At 44.3% G+C, this 21151-nt stretch overlaps 1 protein-coding gene across 1 annotated transcript in view; it reads right to left on the bottom strand.

Moving 5' to 3' along the window:
• The window catches only part of HFM1 (helicase for meiosis 1), a 161775-nt gene that overhangs the window by 29306 nt on the left and 111318 nt on the right, over positions 1–21151 (bottom strand). Inside the window, exons 29-33 of the mRNA XM_073645240.1 lie at positions 20411–20568; positions 20125–20228; positions 17138–17266; positions 6123–6206; positions 3103–3221 (exon numbers count right to left, since the gene is read on the bottom strand). Of these exons, the coding sequence (XP_073501341.1) occupies positions 3103–3221; positions 6123–6206; positions 17138–17266; positions 20125–20228; positions 20411–20568 (594 nt within the window). The remainder of the gene's footprint in view (positions 1–3102; positions 3222–6122; positions 6207–17137; positions 17267–20124; positions 20229–20410; positions 20569–21151) is intronic.

Genomic DNA, 21151 nt, shown 5'->3' on the forward strand with positions numbered 1-21151 from the left:
TTTTTTTGAATATCGAAAATACACGAAGTGGATGGGATTTATAGAAATCTCATGCACACTGTTCTTTTTTTTTTTTAATGCAGCGTAAACTGACCTGTGATGCGTATCCACAACATGTATAAATTTCTCTTGCGGGTACGCTGAGTTTTATGTGCAGATTTTCCCCATAGAACTGCATTCCGCTACGGAAACATACTCAATGCATGTTATCCACATATGACTGTATCAGTCAAGTTTATCAAAGCCAAATACCAGTAACTATAAAAAACAAAGCAACTTTATTTAAAACATGATAAAAACCACAGACTCAAAACCACAAAAATGCATGTAACAAAAGCTCACGCAATGAAAAAAAATTCAAGTAACCTAATAGGTGCAGAAATTTGCAAAATCAAAAACTCATCAAATACTCCTCGTGGGAACATAACCTTAGACAATTCCACCATACTTTTAATCACTGCACACAGATCTTAAAGGGATTTAGCTACCATAATATTGATGACTTATACTTTTGGATAGGTTAATCAATATGAGATTAGTGGCAGAAATGTGAGAAACTACTGGCAGCCATAATGTTACCAGCTCTGACAGCAGCCGGATGTAAACAGGATATGGAGCAGAAAAATAAGGGAACACGCAGACGGCCGTATGAATTGGACCAAGATTGGACCGCAATGCTCGCTTTCCCGCCACAAGTGGGACAGCTTCATATATTTCTATGCAGCCGTCATGCTCAGGTTGGAGAGTCGTAGCTAGTCCGAGCATTACGATCTGATCTTGGTCCGATTTATACGGCCGTCTGCCTGCGCCCTTATAATAACTATTTCACTTATATAGCACCAACATATTCTGCATAACTTTACAACTGATTGGGTATATTTAAAAACAATATTAGACGTTACAGAGCAACACATACTACAATTTAAACAAGAGGAGTGACGGAACTTCTCGCAAGAGCTTATAATCTATACCAGCACAGCTCTATACACTGCAAGACAACAAATCTGTAGCGGCATATGACCGCCAGATAAGAAGAGATTCTGACAAATAATCAGAATATAACAATTTTATTTCAAGAATAAAAACAAATAAAATAGATGGAAAAAAAACTCCAAAAAAAGGGGGTTGGAATAACAGTATAATCCCATAAGTAGTGATAAGATGTAGTAATCAGGGCAGCGAGCACAAAAAAAAAGGGGACCATAGGTCGTGTATCAGGGAGAAGGGATAAATCAAACGTTGAAAACATAAGGTATATTATGCATATCCCCTCAAAAATTAGTAACCTAAGGACAGGAAAATGGGAACTACTCAGCAAAGTACTGTTCAAGTGCAGCAGGGTGATTATTGTATGTGTTTTTCTTGTATGCAATAAATCATGAGACAAAGCTATCTGGCTAATGTGGCTAGTCCACCTCAGGTCCAAGAGCTACAGAGTAAAAGGAAAAAATCAATTACCTAGTGGTGACGTCAGTCACAGGAACGCTGGAGACAACTGTGTCCTCACCACACCCGACTGACTCCGTTTCGCTGATCGCTTCTTCTGGGGGAAAACATGTGTAATATATACCTTATTGTTTTCACCTTTTTATTTATCCCTTGTCCCTGATACATGACATATGGTCCCCCTTTTTTGTGTGCGCTGCCCTGATTACTACATCTTATCATTATTTATGGGATTTTACTGTGTTTCCAACCCCTGTTTTTGGAGGTTTATTTCCCTGTCTATTTTATTTGTTTTTATTCTTGAAATAAAATTGTTATATTTTTTATTATTTATTTGTCAGAATCTCTTCTTATCTGGCGGTCATATGCCACTACAGATTTGTTGTCTTGCAGTAATTAGAAGTGTCTGACGTCATAAAATTGGACTTTTTATTTTTTTTTGAGTACACTGTCTAGTTATTCATTTGAATAGGATCATCTGCAATACCCCTAAACAGTGCAGGAACCTATGCCATTCCGCTGCAAACACTGTGTACTTCCCAGTGCTTATGAAGGCGGGTAACTATTAAATCAGTGGGGTGTCGGGTGTCAGCCCCCCCGCTGATCTCATATTGATCACTTATCCTAAGTATAGGTGATCAACATCGTAGTAATGAAAAATCCCTTTAATACATTATTTTATTCATTTATTCTACAGGTTATGGTTGTGGAGACACATAATATGTGTATAAAATATTTTGTCTTAATTTAAAAATTGTGGGTTTTTTCATTTTAACATTAATTCTTTATTAATTTTACTCTGCTTATTTTTTTTTAAATTAAATACATACAGACATATGTACAGTATATTCTGTACATTAGTGCACACACCCAGGACCGCACTAACAATTGACAATATGGTCATACAGCCCTTCTGCGACTGTGTATACGGCTGTTGCTCTTGCACGGGCAGAGCGAACACTTACTGTTTTTAGCATGAACCCAGGCATGCTAGATCATGCTTTCAGTTGATGACTACAGCCCTCCCCCTGGTAATGATGGTGCTCCCCACAATCTGGAAAAATAGATTACCCTTTAACATAACGTAGATTATGTGATCCGTCTCTGATCACCAATGTCCTAAGTGGTGCTCTTGCTGTGCTTTAGATGTAGCATGTGTGTCCATAGCAAAAATCTGGGTCTTTACGTGTATAATAAGATCATGACCCGCTGGAAATATCTGGCCTTATTGTCACTAATTGTTGTTAAAGCATTTATTATATGGAGCTTTGCCATATTTTCAAAATATTATGATAATGCAGCTTTAGTCTTTGTTCTAGATCACCATTCTTTCATCGTTCAGTGAAATTGAGTTCACAGGCATGAATTAAAGGAAACAATTACCGCTCTGCTGAAAAATACTGAGCACAGAGACATAACGTGAGAGATGTCTCTACCTCATAAACATCAGATACCCGACTCATGCTGTTGTGGATGCCACAGTGGGGGTCTGCTCTTCCGCATGGCACGCTAGCTGCTCTCTCTGCATGACGTTAGTTTAACTATTCCAGCTAATGTAAGATTCATTAAGTAATCCATGTGCTGATGTCGCAAAAGCCATTTTATGTAATGACATGTTCTTTGAATTTTCCCATCCTGCCTTTTTGATCATGTTACCTTTAGTCTCTTTACTGGTGGAGCTGATGAAACTGAATTTCGACTCCTTAGATCACTTAGATATGAAGAGAAGTCTGAATTAGTTTTACCGTCAGCCTTATAAGAAACTCCAGTTTTACCTGTTATTTGTAAATAAACAGATTATATTTTAATGTGTGAATGCCAGTCTGTCTCAGTTTGTAACCAGAATATCTAAGATGCGGAAAATAAACACAGTGCATCTATATTTCTTATAATAATAAAAGGACTTCTTGCTTTACAGATCTCAGTATTGTCTCTGTCTTACAAACCACACCTGGAGGAAAAAAAAGAAACATTGGGGATATATTGTCAGAATAAGAACACCACCTTATTCAGAATTCTGTAAGAAAGCAACTCACACGCTTTTCTTAATAAGTCAATGAATAGTGGTACAAATTAATTAGGTTTGGCCTCATGAATGCAGAGTAGTTCAAACAAAAAGTAGAGCACAAAGGCCCATTTAGAAGAGCCAATAATCGGTAATGAGCATTCAACAGAACGTGTGTTCACCAATTATTGCCTTGTGTGACCATGCTGGCTATCATCTGACATACAGGCAGAAAGCTCATTCATTGAGTAACTAGATCATTCATGTCACATAAAAGTTTTCATTATTGGCAGCACATTGCCCAGTGTAACCAGGTGATGTGCTGCCGATAATGATGATATTTTGTGCACATGAATGATCGCATTAATGAACAATAGTAACCAACACAGAATTCTGGTCGGCCTGTGTAAACAGGCCATTACATGACCTTCGATCAGCTTGTATATCATAGAATGGTAGAGTTGGAGGGGACCTCCGGGGTCATCGTGTCCAACCCCCTGCTCAAAGCAGGATTCACTAAACCGTCTCAGACACATGTCTGTGCAGCCTCTGAAGACTTCCATTGAAGGAGAACTCAACACCTCTCGTGGCCGCCTGTTTCACTCATTAATTACCCTCACTGTCAACATTTTTTTTATAATATCTAATCTGTATCTTCTCCCTTTCAGTTTCATTCTATAGCTTCTCGTGTTTCCATGTGCAAATGAGAAGGATGCTCCCTCTACACTGTGACAGCCCATCAGATATTTGTAGCCAGCTATTAAGTCTCCTCTCAGTCTTCTTTTTTGTAATCTAAACATTCCCAGATGTTGGCAAGTGTAGATGGTAAGTTGGCAAGTGTAGATGGGCCTTAAAAGTGTAACAACCAACCAGAGTCCAGTTTTATTTGGTCTTAGTTTTGGATTGATCACTTTGGGCTACTCATACTCAATCTTTCTTTAATATCCGAAATCCTAAAATTTTAGCAAAATGTATGCAGATTCTAACTTTGATAAAGAAAAAAAAAAAGGAAAGGAGTGCACTCAGTGAAACAAATATATCGCACTTTTGTACTGTTCAATGTCTGAGAATAATCACAATAGTGAAAAGTTAATTACAGTAATATTCCCCTAATCCTGTGACATGACATCCTGGACTGTAGAACTTTACTAATTACTGGTATATTTGACGGTCAGTAAGATTGTTGTGATCCTGGTGAATTATTTAAAAAGTTCAGCTGATTGAATTTACAACTATTTCATGTCATTATGCACCGTCTCTTTCTTCTTTAAGTAATCCTTTAACTGCAAAACCAAGTGTTACAGCTTTTCCCCAAATTCTGAATTTTGTATTTTGGACCCATCAAGCTCTCGAGCAGTAATTCATTTGTGGTAGCATTGTGGCTCAATAAGAACCATTGAAAGTAAGCATGCACTGTTTACAAAAACAGTCCTTTTGGTTACCTGTCTAAAAGGCCGACTTATCTATATATGGGGGCTAACTCACTGATTTCGTCAGAATCGAACAACCATCTAAAGTGTATGGGGCCTCCTGACCTTCCTGCAACAGATAATTTCAGGGTAAAGAAAAACCCAGCTGTTCAAATTTCAACAGTTGTTCCTTTTGTTCGTCAGTGAGAAACTGCTGCGAAATGACTCAGTCGGCGGCTCTCTCAGAACATAGTAGTGCTCAGACCAAGCCGAGCATTTCTGTGTATGAGGGGTTAGGAGAGATAGCTATCAGATGTGCATGGGGGCCTTAAGAGAAATCACTTGAAAGACTACACTGTTAAATATTTTTCTTTTTTTTTTTTACACATCAAAATAGATTTGTAAAAACAAGTACCTATCAAGAATATGGCGTGTTTTAAAGGGACTTCCCCCATTAGATTACGGCTGTAAATCATTATGGAGGTGGTTTGGAAAGTTTAGGAAAACAGGTTCCCTTTAATGTTGGAAAGATATACATTTATTTGTAATGGTGACCACCATGTTTTCCTCAGTTTTGATTGCTTCTGAGAATGCTCCAATTTCTTTCCTCCTGTTTCCACTAACCACTCACAGATCCTTCTTTCCAAGAACTATAAGGCGGATGAACAAAACTCTTCAGATCATTATAAAAAATACAATTAATGTGTATTCTCACTCATCGTGCAATTGCTACATATGTTTGTACTGGACAATCATTGGAAAATTTTGCTCAATCTAAAAAGATTTTTAAAATGATAATCTCCCTGTATATAAGGTTATTAAGAAAGATCTGTGGAATCAACCTGCAAGAAGGGCGTTACTCTCTATATGTTATGTCCCCATTATAGATATTACACCCACTAGTTTAATGTTACTAATGCATCAAAATACATGAGAGCAGATATAGGCACCAATTTATGAAAGCAATTATGTCAAAATTCTGGCATAAATCGCTTTCAACATTTTTGCAAAAAAAATTGTTTCACCGAGCTTTGCCAAAAAGGGAGGCTGACTGGAGTAAGATTTGTTTTACGAGGTGCACGGAGGCACACATCACTTGTCAGACGCTCCTGATTAATTAAGAGGTGTCCCACTCATCGCGAAATGAGTCAACATCGCTGGGCTTGATGAGTCAGAGTCAAAGTGCCTAGAAACTGACCCACAACTTCAAAATAGGTACTATCAAAAGAAATCAGGTCTGACGGATGTGATTAGAAACTTACAACATTCATGCCCACAAGCTTCCTTGTTTTTGCAGTGATGGTTGCATTCCCTCATTCCTGTTCTTATCAATGTCTGCAGGCTTCCTACTAACAGGGAGTAAAATGAAGAACAAAAATTATGCTTTCAGATAATTAAATACATAGAGAGTTATATGTAGCCAGATGTATAGTCAGATTTCAACATTTGCATCCATAACGAATATACACATATACATAATCATACTAATCATTTTTACAGGCATTTAAAATGTGTAATTTGTCAGACTGCATCGTACTGCATGGAGTAACAGGCTGATAAAAAATAATAAAGTTGTCTGTGAACATCAGATAATTGTCACTGACAAACAAATATGTAAGAGAACAAGCTAACAGTCCCCTGAAGGTGGATATAATGGGGGAAAAGATTATCAGGCATATTAACTTTTAATATGCCCCATCCTTTGTTTTGTTAAGAAATAAACCACCTTCAGAGGTCTGGCGGCAGCGTGTCTTCCTCTAATTCTACATGCACGCCCAATTTATTAGGTCATAGGAGACAGATGTCACTGAATTTTCAATGAAAAACATACATATATTGAAGCAAATGAGCATCCATAGAGAAAGTTCCCAGACATTTGTTTTATACCCCAACTCTGGCTATGAAAGCTGACATTGATATTTTTCTAAAATTTTGGTTCTCAAGTCCTCAGACAGTTCTCTTCTCCTCTTTCTGTTCTCTGTGCTTAATTTGGCACGCAGACTCACAATACAAAGATTGAGTCAACTTCTCCCCTTTTTTATCTGGTTTCAGGTGTTATTTTCATATTGCCGACACCTGTTACTTGCCACAGGTGAGCTTGAACGAGGAACACATGCTTGAAACAAAGTTGTTTACCCACAATTTTGGAAAGGTGTCAACAATTCTATCTGCTCCATTTTTGGGGTTTTGTGTGAAATGATGTCTAATTTACCTTTTTTTTCCTCTGTTTTTTTTGTGCTTTTCCAATACACACAAAGGTAATAAACAGTGTATAACAAAACATTGTAATTGCAATAATTTTCTGAGAGAAATACTTAATTTTCTGGACCAATTTCAAGGGTGCCAACACTTTTGGCCATGACTGTAGGTGAATTTAGTCACTGCCCTGACCAGGCACATGTGCAAGGCTTTCAGTAAATGGAGCAAGCACAATAATTAGGCTGGGTCTGTGCAACGACTTTGGCTGGGACATAGGTCAAGCAGCCAAACATTGCTCTGTTCAGCTGCTACATCGCAGTGTAATGAAGGGGAATGTGGTTTCATTGCGAATCCCAAGGTACCACAACAAGTAAATCGCAAAAGTCAGAACCAGTTGGATTCTTTGCAACTTGCTTATCAAGGTACTCTAGGGGTCAGAATGTTATGCCATTCACCTGCATCATGCTACTATGTAGCAGTGACATAGAATGATTTTGGCAGCTTGACTACTGTTGTGGCTAAAACCGATGTATAGCTCCAACCTTACGGCTAGATGTGGATGACATTCCCTCCTTCATCCACATCAATCAAGGCAGGGGAAGGTTTATCTGCACTGCTGGAAGCTCAGAGGAGGTTCTGAGACCGCCCATCAGACTGCTGGGTGAGGATTTGTCTACAGCATAGGAAAGGTATAAAGGCTATTTTTTTGCACGTATTCTGGGCTGTGGTTGTGAACTAAACAATCATTTAGAAAGTTGCTTACATTTGTGTGAGTGCTCACTCATCCAAGAGATGTGGCAGATGAGTGCTCAATTCATAAAAGATATTTTCAATATCTTGCTCCTGTTATCACCAGAGTGGGCTTTGTGTAATATTTTAGATGAACACTATAACTCACTAGTAAACTGACAAGATAGGCGCATCTTACATATATAGCGGCAGCTACCCGCAAGAGCATTTTATACTGTTACACTCAAAACTCACCCCTTTCATTCTCTCTAATGAAAAACAAAACAGACTTTCTTTTTAAGATGGATTGGATAGAAACCTTTCATGAAAAATAAACACTTCTTTAATATTTGGAGAAAATTTATTGTTACGCAACCGTTGACTAAGAGCTGCACTCTTGTTTTCAATGCAGTGATTGGTACATGTGGCAACAATTGGAAGGAGGCACTTATATTCCACTGACTTGATATGACATGATATTGCAAAATCCCAAGTTATGTATATTTAGCAATTTCTTTTAACCCATTTCCACATAGAGAAATTTCCCTCGTTCTGGAATAGATGCGCCGGACAAGTGAAAAAAGGGAGGAGTAATAGATGAAGAGGTGTGGGTCTGTTCTGTTAAATTTAATCTGTAAAATTGGTCATTGTCTTCATAACGGGTTTGTCCTCTTGACAGGGGCCAGCCTTTCAAGTGTTTACTTTATCTGATTTTGAGCTTAAAAAAGTGCTTACAGTAGGAACACAGCAGTAGGTGCTGTTTACATAGGAAAGCTGGTGGCAGATTCACTGTGTGTTCAGTCTAGTACATTCAGGAATATAAAATTTGCATCTGAAGATGGGTTTCATTTATGCACTGCTCTGATTACATTTGGACCAATTTTTAGATATCCTTTTTAGGAGCTCTAGTCTCTTGCACCAGAGGAATCAGAACGTCTGTGTATTATGCAGACAGTCAATAACCCATGTAGTACAAATATAAAAAAAACTGACCGGCACTTCCAAACAGAAAAAGACAAGTGTGAACAAGTGTAAGCTAAGAGAGCCCCTCTATATAACTAACAAATTAAAGCTGCAATCTGAAATGCTATAATATGTAAACACTGAATATATGAAATTCGAACTACATTACTGCTGTAAAAAACATGTTAAAAAATTAAGGTACTTAGCGCACAAATTGGCCAATTCGTTTGTGATACTTCTAGCACACTCCCTCTGATTGACACTCTTCCCATCAGCCCAATGCATTATTAAATAGAGCTTGATCCTATCTGCCCATATAATTGTAGGCTTTTAGCCCAGGAGAGGCATCATGTTAGGTTTGGGGTCCCAACAAGGGGGTACACCTTGTCGCTGGCTGTTGGGCTCACACAAATTGGCCAATTTGCGCTAAGTACCTTCATTTTTTAGCATGCTTTCTACAGCAGTAATACAGTTCCAATTTCATATATTCAATGTTTACATATTATAGCATTTCAGAGTGCAGCTTTACTTTGTTAATAACTCATGTAGTGGCATTGCCCTACAGATTACAGCTGATTATTGTCATAAGCGGATAATCAGTTTAAACAGTATATATTGTATGTTACCATTATTTAAGAGTAATATACGGTTCTATAGTTAATATTTTCATGGGAGAATTTAGTTTTTTGAAGACTCTTACGATATTTATTTTTATTGTCTTTTTCTTAAAGAAATGAGGCTAAGGTGTTATGATGTCTGTGAATGAGTAGAAAAGACGGATTTTGGTAAGACCTTACCTGTAAAATCCTTTTCAGCGAAGGAAGGAAGGGAGACACAGATCCATTACTAGTGGGTAGGCGGAGGCCCACAGGGATAGTTCACCTCAGATTAGGAAAAGTGACGACTGGCCCCTCCAGCTTAGACTCCTCCTACTCTCATGTTCCTCAGTCCGTACACAAGCTAAGGAACAGCAGACAACACCAGCAGAACACCACATCCCCTTCTGAAAAATCAGAAATGCGAGAGAACAGGTTATGCATATAACATAAAGAACACACAGTCCCAGGCACTACTCACTGGACCTGACACCTGCGATGAGCTGGCAATGCTGGAACAGAGCCCTAGCGCGCCGACCCCCGCCCAGATGACCGCCATCAGAGAGGAGTCGCGCCGCATCTGGAAAACAATAATACACTTCTGCCCTGGGAGGGTGCTGTGTCTCCCTTCCTTCCTTCGCTGAAAAGGATTTTACAGGTAAGGTCTTACCAAAATCAGTCTTTCAGCAGCAGAAGGAAAGGAAGGGAGACACAGATCCATTACTAGTGGGACGTCCCAAGGCAGTCCAGAACTCAAGGGTGGGAAACAGTGGCAGAATCGCCAACACCCCAACAGCTTAGTCAAGTGCGCAACAAGCGCCGAAAAGGAGATAAAGAGATAACCTAAACCACCGCCGCCTGCAGGACCCTGCGTCCCAAGGCCGCATCGGCGGAAGCACTCACGTCCACTTTATAAAATTTAGTAAAAGTGTGGACGGAGCGCCAGGTAGCCGCCCGGCAGAGCTGCGCTGCCGAGGCCCCCTGACGAAAAGCCCACGACGAACCAACAGCTCTCGTGGAATGAGCTCGAACCTTAACCGGACAAGGCTCGCCCTTGAGCCGGTACGCCTCAGTGGAAGCCCGCTGACCACGCCGATGACCAGCAGGAATCACAAAAAGAGAGTCCGACTTCCGAAACCCTTGGGTGATTGAAAGATAGAACTTCAATGCTCGCACCAAATCCAACGAGTGCAAGGCCCGCTCCTTTGGACTCTTCGGTTTCGGACAGAGGGAGGGCAACACGATATCCTGATTGAAGTGGAAACTCGATACCAACTTAGGCAAAAAATCGCCACGGGTACGAAGCACCACGTGATGCGAGTGGAATTCCAGGAAAGGGGGCGAGCAAGACAGTGCCGCCAACTCAGAAACCCTTCTCAAGGAGGTGACCGCCACCAGGAAGGCTACCTTCCAAGAAAGCAAGTAAAGCGTAGCTGAATCCAAAGACTCAAACGGCCCATGTTGAAGAGCCTCCAAGACTAGATTGAGCCGCCAAGGAGCCACAAACGCCCTCCAAGGCGGAAACTGACGTGCAATCCCGCGAAAAAACGAACGCACATCTCTGCGCGAGGCAATAGCCTTCCGAAAAAGCACAGACAGTGCAGATACCTGACCCCGCAAGGTACTAACTGCCAGACCCTTGACCAAACCACATTGCAGAAAGGCTTAAGAAGTTGGGAATGTAAAAAACCCTCGGGTTTCTTGATGAACCAGAACACCATGAATTGAAGGCCTCCCCAGTTCTGTGATAAATCCTAGCCGTAGCTGGACCTCTGGCTGCCAGCAAGGTGGCAATGACATCGGCTGAAAACCCACGACGGGTCAAGATCTCGGTCTCAAGAGCCAAACGAAGAGACTTCAAGTCCGGATGGCGAAAGGGCCCCTGGGTTAACAGGTCCGGACGAAGAGGCAGTGGAAACGGAGGCGCCGCCAGAAGAGACACCAGCGTTGAATACCACGCTCTCCTCGGCCTATCCGGCGCCACCAAAATCGCCGAGATCTGTTCGAGTTTGATCCGCCGGAGCACTAGAGGGAGTAAGCATACCGGCGGAAACACGTAGATCAGCTCGAACTGGTCCCACGGGGCCACTAGAGCATCTACCGCCACAGCTTCCGGGTCCCTGTACCTGGACATGAAGGTCGGGATCCTGGCGTTCAACCTGGATGCCATAAGTCCACTTGGGGAGTCCCCCAACGGGAGCACAGCAGTGCAAAAACTTCCGGATAAAGGCTCCATTCTCCGGAATCCACCTGCTCGCATCTGAGGAAGTCTGCCGTGATATTCAGCGCTCCTGGGATGTGAATCGCGGATATGGCTGGAACCCTGGACTCGGCCCAAACCAGGATCCGAGAGACCTCCATCATGAGTCTGGAACTCCTCGTCACGCCCTGACGGTTGATATACGCAACAGCTATCGCATTGTCCGTCTGAATCCGGACCGGCAGACCGCTCAAAGGGCCCGTCCAATGTCGGAGACAGAGAAAAAATGCTCTCAACTCCAGGATGTTGATCGGCAGAGACGACTCCTCTGACGACCAGACCCCCTGAACCCAGAGATCGTTCCAAACGCCCCCCCCCCAGCCAGACAGGCTGGCATCGGTGGTAAAGACCGACCACCGTGGGAGGAGGAAGGATTTCCCCAGGGATAAGGCCTCCGGACGTAACCACCATCCAAGAGACTCTCGCACCCTGCGAGAGATACCGACACAGCGATCCAGCAAAGCTGGCGATCGATCCCAATGGGTCAGAATAAGATATTGGAGACCCCGGGAATGAAATTGTGCAAACGGTACTGCTTCCATTGCCGCCACCATCAGACCCATAAGGCGCATACACTCCCGAAGGGACATCGTCATCGCCGACCTCATAGCCTGGACATGGTGACGAAGGTTCGCTTGTTTGTCCGGAGGTAGGGACACCGCTGCCCGTACCGTGTCGAAATGCATCCCCAAGAACAGGATTGACTGCGAAGGCTCCACAGACGACTTCTTCCAATTGACCAGCCACCCGAAGTCCTCCAGGTGCTGAAGGAAGAGATCGCGGGCTGTCACCACCTCCTCCGCTGTGGGCGACACAATTAACAGGTCGACCAGGTAGGGGAGAATTGCAACTCCTTGCCTTCGAAGGAGCGCCATGAGCGGCGCCAGAATCTTTGTAAAAACCCTGGGTGCCGAGGCCAACCCGAATGGTAGGGCCACAAACAGGTAATGGGCCTGACCTATGGCGAAACGCAGGAAACGCTGGTGAGCCCTGCCGATAGGGACATGCAAATAGGCATCGCGGATGTCGATCGACACCAAGACATCGTACTGTGACAGGGCCGCCACGATAGAGCGAAGAAACTCCCAACGGAATTTCCGGGTCCGGACATAAAAATTCATATCCTTGAGGTCCAGAATGGGGCGAAACTTTTCCTCCTTTTTGGGGACCACAAAAAGGTTGGAGTAAAACCCCCTTTCCTGGTCCTCCGGCGGAACCGGAACCACCACACCCTGCTGCAGAAGAGTGTCGATCTCCCGCAGCAGTGCGGCAGCCAGCTTGGGCTCGGACGGGATGCGTGACTGGCGAAACCTGTCCGGGAGTCGAGAATGAAACTCTATGAAAAAGCCTGCCGACATAACCCGCGTCACCCAGGCGTCCGATACGTGGGACGCCCAAAAACGACCCGAATTGTAGCAGACGACCTCCCACCCGAGAGCCCTCGGTCGGGTTCCTGGCGTCAGTCCGCCTTATCGGGCTTTTAGTCAACCTCCCGTTTGTCCTGACGGAAGTATTGTTTCCAGGGAGTACGGGATTTCTGGGTGGCCTTTTTCCCGGAAGACGAGGGACGACCTGATCTCCAAGAGGGCTGACGGAACCGTCCCCTGGGCCGAAAGGACCGGTGACCACTACCTGCAATTGACTTGCCAGACGTAGAAGCCGCTACCTTCCGCTGCGGCAAAGCCGAATCCTTGGCCTTTGCCTTGGCAATCAGCTCCGTGAGGTCTGAACCAAAAAGCAGACCGCCCTTGTACGCCAGACTCAGCAAACCTTGTTTGGATACTGCGTCTCCAGTCCACTGTTTAAGACACAGTGCTCTACTGACTGTGACGGCAGAGGATTGGGCCCTGGACAGAACCGAAGTAGTATCCAGCACTGCGTCCCTGCCATATCGGGCCGCCTCTTCCAAAAGCTGGAAGAGTCTTTCCACTTCAGACGGCGGATCCAACCACCGCAGAGAAGCCTCACTAGCCCACATGGCCCCCAAGGCCGCTCGGAGTCCATGACCCGCAGCCTCGTAGATGGAACTCGCTGCTAACTCTGTCCTTCTGTCTAGCGGTTCCTGTAGACTCGCCTTCCCTTTAACAGGAAGCAAGGAGGATTTGCTCAGCTGAGACAATGGCACGTCCGCTACAGGAGAGGGGACCCAATTAGCGATTGTCTCCGTGGAGCAGGGATACAGGGCATCAAAGAACCTCAACCCCTGGAAGCGTTTATCCGGACACAGGCGTTCTTTCTCCACCGCCTCGTTAAGTTCCCCATGCGCCGGCAGTGTCGAACGAGCCCGACGTGACTCCTGATACAGACGGGCCGACTTGCCAGGCCTCGTCACCTCTTCAGACAGCTGTAACGCTTCCCGCATGGCTCCAATAAGAGCATCCACGCGGCCCGAAAGCGAAGCAGAGCGACCCTGCCGATCCTCTTCATCAGAATCGGAGATCTCACCAGCAGAGCTCGTCGGTGATTCCGAAGCCTCCGATGCGCTGCGCGGAGGAGACAGCGCCACCACAGGCCTGTGGCGCTTCCTGCCTCGTGACGCCGGATGGGACTTAGCTGATACCCAATGCCCAGGAGGTTAGACAGACTGTCTATGGAGCGAGTGAGCGCCTCCACTTTAACCCCACTGAGACCCCCGACAAGTGTCGAACCTGACGCCGTCGAAGACCCCGGCGCATCAGATACACGTGACCGATCCTGAAGCGGGCCGGGAGAGAGGTCCGCGCCCCCTGGACCCTGATCCGACATGCCCCCCACGCAGCTGCGAGCGTCGCTGATAAGGCGGTAATAACCCTTTACAATGGGTACAGTAACCGGGAATGTGTGATTCCGTTATCACAGCCTGTTCCCCCACAAAAAATTCACCAAGCACTGAAGGGTTAAAGCTTCTCCTTAGAGGGAGAAAAAACTACCCCAGCTCTGCAGAACAAAGGTTAACCTATTACAGAAAGGGTTAACTGTTCTGATAAGGCCAGACCTCCAGAAGGGGTTAATGCTGCTGACCACGCAAAGCACCTTTGCCTTAAAAGGTCAGAGGTGTGCGTTCAACAGAGAAGCAGCAGAGCTCTGCGCTGCAATGGTGAGAAAAAACAAAGGAATCTTCTGCCTTAAGAGACAGAAGTGACTCACCAGCTGGCCGCGTTGTTCCTGGAGCCTGTGTGTGTGTGAGGGGGAGCAGGGAGCAGGGAGAAGGAGGTAAGAAAAGGGGGGGGGGGGCGGGGACAGCTTCAGCGCGCGCTTTTCGGGGCTTCCTGCTTGAGGCTATGATGGCAGGCAGCCAAGAGCGCAAAGCCACGCCCCCCGACACTAACGGGCCTCTGTCCCTGCTCCCCTGCCACCCGGGGAAGAGGAGAGGGCTGTGCATCACCAGCTACTGTTCTCTGTGCTCAGCCAGTCATGGAATCTGCCCGCATGTGGGTCTCTGAGGGTCTTGTGATTCCGGCTCGGGGTGCGGCAGGAAGGAAGCACCCGTCTCCTCAGCAGTCAGGGCCTTACACCGGGGTGCCGTACCCCTCTGCCTGCAAGGACAAAAAGGCAGTCACCATTCAGTCAGTAACAGCGGCTGCCGCTGAAGCACTCCACACACACAGAGGGCACTTACCCAGCTGAGCGCCACAGGGACCCCCAGGGATGTGTGGCGCCGTGGCCCTTGCTCCCCCCCACGGCGGAGCGCGCAGGGACCCCACATGAGCGGTGTGCGTCTCCGCCAGGGAGAAGCCCTGTATCCCCCGGGGCCAGCAGGGTTCTGCGGGGACCTCCTTAGGGGGTACGCAGAGCCGCCAGGGGAGGGTCAGGGGTCCCAGCAGCGCTGAGACCCCCTGAGGCCTCTAGACCACGGGGGTCCAGGTCTCCTGGTAAAAATAAAAAATTCTTCTGAGGAGCTGCAAAGGCAGCAACTATCCTCTGCGACCTCAAATTTTAGACTGAGGAACATGGGAGTAGGAGGAGCCTTTATACTGGAGGGGCCGGTCGTCACTTTTTCTAATCTGAGGTGAACTATCTTCTGGGGCTCCGCCTACCCACTAGTAATGGATCTGTGTCTCCCTTCCTTCCCTTCTGCAGCTGAAATCCGGAGCTTCAATGATATCTTTGACCAATCACATTTACTGTAGCACTGAAGTAAATGTGAGATCACACAAAGGACCAGTCAGCTATCAGTTAGTAGAGAAAGTTGCTTAATTATTTATTCTAGAAGCGAAGAGACTGTAATGAATATTTATGAACAAACCTTTAGATACATACAGTTGTTGCATGTCAGAGGGATCAGAATAACCATCTCATCGTGCAAATTATATTTATTGCTTTGATCACTGAAAATCTTCACTGAGAGAACAATATGGTCTTCTTTGCTACCATTGCAGTCATTGGTGACATTATTTATTTATTTTGCTTATATAGCGCCATCATATTCCACAACACTTTACAGACATCATCAAATCCCCTCTGAGTATATGTGGCACCCCAGGGGTCTGGTTTCCACGGTAACAGCAATGTTATGTCTGAGAGCAGGTGGGAGGTCTCTTGGTCAGGGATCCTATGCATGCCACACCTCCTGCCCAGTCCTGGGAGGGGAAGAACTTCCCCTATATAAACCTAGGGCTGAGGCAGGGTTAGTGAGTAGAGAAGAAGTAGAGACAGAGAAGAGAAGCAGATATAGGAAAAGAACATCAGGAGCTCTGTGGGAGCAGTGCTATAAGGAGTCAGGGGCTGGCAGCTGCAGAGCTCGCCCTGACTGAGAAGCTATCACCGGACCCGGAGTCCGAGGCTGTGGGGACTAATCTTTACCCAGCAGCAGAAACCGCCCGGCAGGGGATTTCAGGTCCTCTGGCCAAGAAACCCGAAGGCACGGTCACACGCGTGGGACCAGCACCGCCGTCGTGGAGCGGACGCCACTAGAAGGCCCCGAGTCACCGGCCATACGGGTGAGCACCACACGGTACACTCAGGGACGTGGGCTACTTATACCCGCCTCTAGCAAGGTAGCCAGAAGAGTACAGTCAGTTTGGGAGGCCTACAACTCCCCCTGGCCAGGGGAGATCCCATCTGCTCAAGGACTGACCAGGCCCCGATCGCTAGCCAGTACTCCGGGAGGGTCTATCTTTATCACCAGTAAAGACCCTGAACTACACCGCATCGTCTCTGAGTGATTCCTGCTACCCCCATCATCCACGTCGGCTGCCCTGAGGCCATACCCCTCCCGTTGGGGGTGATACTATCACGCTGCCCAATCCTACCACCGGCCTCAGCGGTCTGCCCTGCAGCGGCAGCTCCTTCGCTGCATTCAACGGGTGGCGTAGTCGTCCAACATCTACCGCTAGTACAACGCCACTTAGTCTGACTCCCTGGGCACGGACCGGGTCACCGCCACGAGACTACAACCCTCAACAGATCCGGCTCCGGGTAAGCTCCTGCATGCGCAACGCTGTGCGACACAGGCCCAGGGGTGCGTCATATATCTTTAGAGTGTGGGAGGAAACCGGAGAACCTGGAGGAAACAACCCCTGCAAACACGGGGAGAACATACAAAATTTACCTAAGTTAGGCTTTGTGTTACATTCATTTGAGAACGTATCTTCCGATTTCCACTTTGCTCCAATCTCTGTTCCTGATCTCTGTTGCATGGCATAAAGAACGCTGAGGTTTTTCTGAATGTCAAAGCCAACTTTTCAGGACATAAGAATACAACAGTTTTTATTAGTAAAGTGAATGAAGGCTTTCTATACATTTGCCTATCATATTTAAAAACCCCGGCCTAATTTGAGCTTAGAGACCAAAAATTCTTTTTCATTTTTTCATTGTCACATTCCAGAAGCCATCATTTTTTAAAGTTTTCATTGACATAGGGCCTGTGTTTTGCAGAATGAAGTGTATGTTCAGTGGCACCATTATACTGTACATGTAGCTTATTACTTGTTGTTAAATCTTTACGGGGGAAACAGAAAATAATTCTGCTGTTTTTTGACCTTTTACATTTTGCGCTATTCACATGCTGCAAAATGCTAACCTGGAGTATCTCATAAAAATAACTCCATAACTTTGCATTAACAGGGGTTTAAAAGGGATAGGTCTGTCAACCATCAGCTTGTATGAGGAGGTTCAGGATGGATCAGAGTAAAGCTGTGGATGTCCAGTATTGGACTAATCAAAGGAGTTTGATACAGTCCCACATAAAAGATTTATATAGAAAATTAGAACAATGGAAAAATATGTGTAATTGGGTTAGAAGCTCGCTCAGTGATAAGAAACAGAGGGTGTTATTGATAGAACGCATTTTGGCCGGGTCACAGCAAACGGCAGGCTAATAAGGTGTCAGTATTGGGTCTTCTTTTTACTATATTTATTAATTACCTTGTAGAGGCCTTACAGAGTAAAATAAAAAAAATTGCAGAGGATACTAAACTTTGCCAAGTAATCAACACAAAGGACGAAAGCTTTATATTTAAGAGGAAATTGAAGTTTAATGTAGATAAATGTAAGGTCAAGTACTTGTGTGAAGGAATTTGTATGTACAATTTGTATGTACAGATCTTAAATGCACGCCCGCTAGGTTCAGATAGGGTGAGACGGGTGTCATGAATTTTTGGAGAACCGTTACTCAGGGCGACCTTAGGCTGTAGCTTCTCTCAGGCACACGATAGATTCAATTGCTGACCAGACACATCTGACAAGAGTCTTTTTCAACAGTTTAACAGTGGAATTTAATCTGAAGCACGGCCAGTGCAATTCAGGGATATTACAGCAACAATCTTCATTACAGTGCAGTCTGAGTTTCTTGAGCAACCGGCTCCAGTAACAATACAGTAGTTTCTTCACAAGGCACAGTATTACAGTCTCTTCAGTAGCATAATTCAGCACAGATTAGATCTCCTAGCAGCACACTTCAATGCATACACAACCACAGGCTTTTCCTTCACAAGGACACAATAGTACACAGCATTCTTTATCTTGCATGGAGATGGAGGGGGGGAGGGTTTGATGAGGGAGATGATCCCTTTGATACAATTCCTTCCAGTCCTTATCTGCCCGATAATACTCTGCACTGTTAGTTCAGGGAGTTTATCTGACCTGTGTTTAGTTTCTCTCCTGATTAGAATCCTGTTCAGTTGCCTTCTGTCAGATCCAGATAACACACAGCCTTTCTCTTAGGCTTCAGCCAGACTACAACAATAAGTTCCCCACAATCCCCCTGGAGCTCTGCTAAAACACTCCCTGTCTCCTGTGACTGTTAACCCCTCTAGTTGCTGGATGCTTCTGTGCTTGTGTTATTGGTAACAGTTGCTGGATGCTTTGGAAGCAACAGCACTACTTTTGCATGTCACACAGACTTGGGTGTATGGGTGGATAGCAAACTAAACTTTAGTGAAAAATGCCAGGCAGCTGTTGCCAAAGCAAATAAAATCATGGGATGCATTAGAAGAGGCATAGATGCTCAACATAGTTTGCCTCCATACAAGTCACTAGTGTGGCCACATTTAAAATACTGTGTACAACTTTAGGCTTTCAGTGTATAAGGAGGACACAGCTGAACTAGAGAGGGTGCGGAGAAGAGCAACCAAGGTTATTAAGAAAATGTGTGAAATGCAGAACCAAGAAAGGTTATCAAATTTGGGGTTATTTAATTTGAAAAAACAAAGACTTAGGTGTCTGTAGTATAATTGGGTACAATAATACGGCCAGGGTAAATAAACAGGATAGTCAAATAATGCAAACAATTTGAAGCGAATATATGGCTGTTCCATGGGCAGCATGTACGACACTGGCTGTACAATCTTAGCCAGGTATGTTTGACTCTGAAATGCTGCGGTGTTTCAGAGAAAAACATACTTTAAAAGTCACCAAGGACTGAGCCACAGAGGAGACTAGTTGGACAGGTGGGTCCCTCCTACATGCGTGTATAGGCAGAGACCAGTCAATCCAGGACAGTGAGCGGGAGAAGCTGCCAGGGACCCGCCTGACAGACTAGTCTCCAGCAGCTTTTAAAGTATGTTTCTCTCTGAAACGCTGCAGCATTTCAGAATCAAACATACCTGACTGAGATCATACAGCCAGTGCCTGATACATGCTGCTCATGAATCTGGCAGCATATATCAGCTGTCAGGTGCGCTTTAATTGAATCATTTCTCAATGTTAGCAAAGGGCAAGAAACTAGTGTGTAAAATGCCATACGACAAAGTAGAATTTTGTGCTAATTGCAACTTTTTATGCAAGTTAAAAATGGTTGCAATGTAAATGTATTTGTTCCACATCTTTTTAAGACAGCTATGACTTGTCTAAAATAAAAAACTTTTTCGAGCTTTTATGTAGAAATGCAGTTATAAAAATGTCGCACTTCGTGCCAAAAGGTTGGCCACACCCCATTTTCTTGTCATATCAAAGTTTTGGTGTAGGTACTAAAGTATGGTGTAATAAAAGATTAATAATTGGGCTTTGGCATGCATGACAGTCAAATGTCACACCTTGCACAAACGCAATTATAAATGTCTTTTAAGTCTCATAGCTTTTAGTTACTTGGTACCTTACCATATTCAGAGCTTATCAGGTTTATACTAATCTTCTCTGATGTGGAAACTCTCTTGATTTCAATTTTTCTTTTCCAAATTCCTGACTTTATCAGGACAGAATCCCTGGAAGGAAAACAAAGCTAATTACATGTAGCAGAGTGACCAGCAAAATTACTGTACAGCTGCTAAATGGAGTATTCACTTCACCAGTTGAGGTCTACACTAGCTATCAGTATAGCACTGGTTTTATGAGCTGCAGACAATCAGAACATCTCTAGAGAAACTGACTCAACATTATCACTTACATGATTTTCTGCTTAAATACAACATGGTTATCAGAGTCTCCAATAATGAGAGAAATGTGATGCAAGTCAGGAGCCGTTCTTTTTTTCTGTAACTGCTCAAAGTTTGTTAATTTAACAGTGACAAGGATTTCACCTATTGTGGGACTATATCTTCCTACCTGACAAAGAAAAATAAAGATTGATAGATAAATAGTAATAAATGATTTATATAGATGATCTATAGAAGGTACAAAATGTATTTTGGTATATTCATTTTAGAAAGCCCACCAAAAATAAGCTAATAAGATGTTCTGCTGCTAAGACCCACCAACAATTAGTTGCAATCTATAAGGAAAACTGATTGAAAGTAATTGATTTCCTAGCAGCACTATTAGAAGGAAATGAAACATTAAATTAGTATTCCCATCTCCAAGATCCTATCCCAATATGTAGTGGGTGTAATAATAATAATATTAGCAAATTCCCAATTAGAAATGTAGTATAGCTCTTCTGATTCGCTATGTCCCTTACCCCATGTGCAGGGTATTGCCGTAGCTTAGGTATTCATGGCTACGACCACTAACAGCAAACTAACTGTCACTATATGAGTGGTCGTAACCATGGATACCTAAGCTACAGCAATGCCCTGCACATGGGGTAAGTGACACAAATCAAAAGCACTATAATACATTTCTAATTGGAGGTAATTTCCAATATTATTATTATTACATCTACTACATATTAGGATAGGATCTTGGAGAC

Source organism: Phyllobates terribilis, unplaced genomic scaffold (assembly GCF_046119375.1).
Source record: "Phyllobates terribilis strain yellow unplaced genomic scaffold, ASM4611937v1 Scaffold_8__6_contigs__length_399053987, whole genome shotgun sequence".
NCBI lineage: Eukaryota > Metazoa > Chordata > Amphibia > Anura > Dendrobatidae > Phyllobates > Phyllobates terribilis.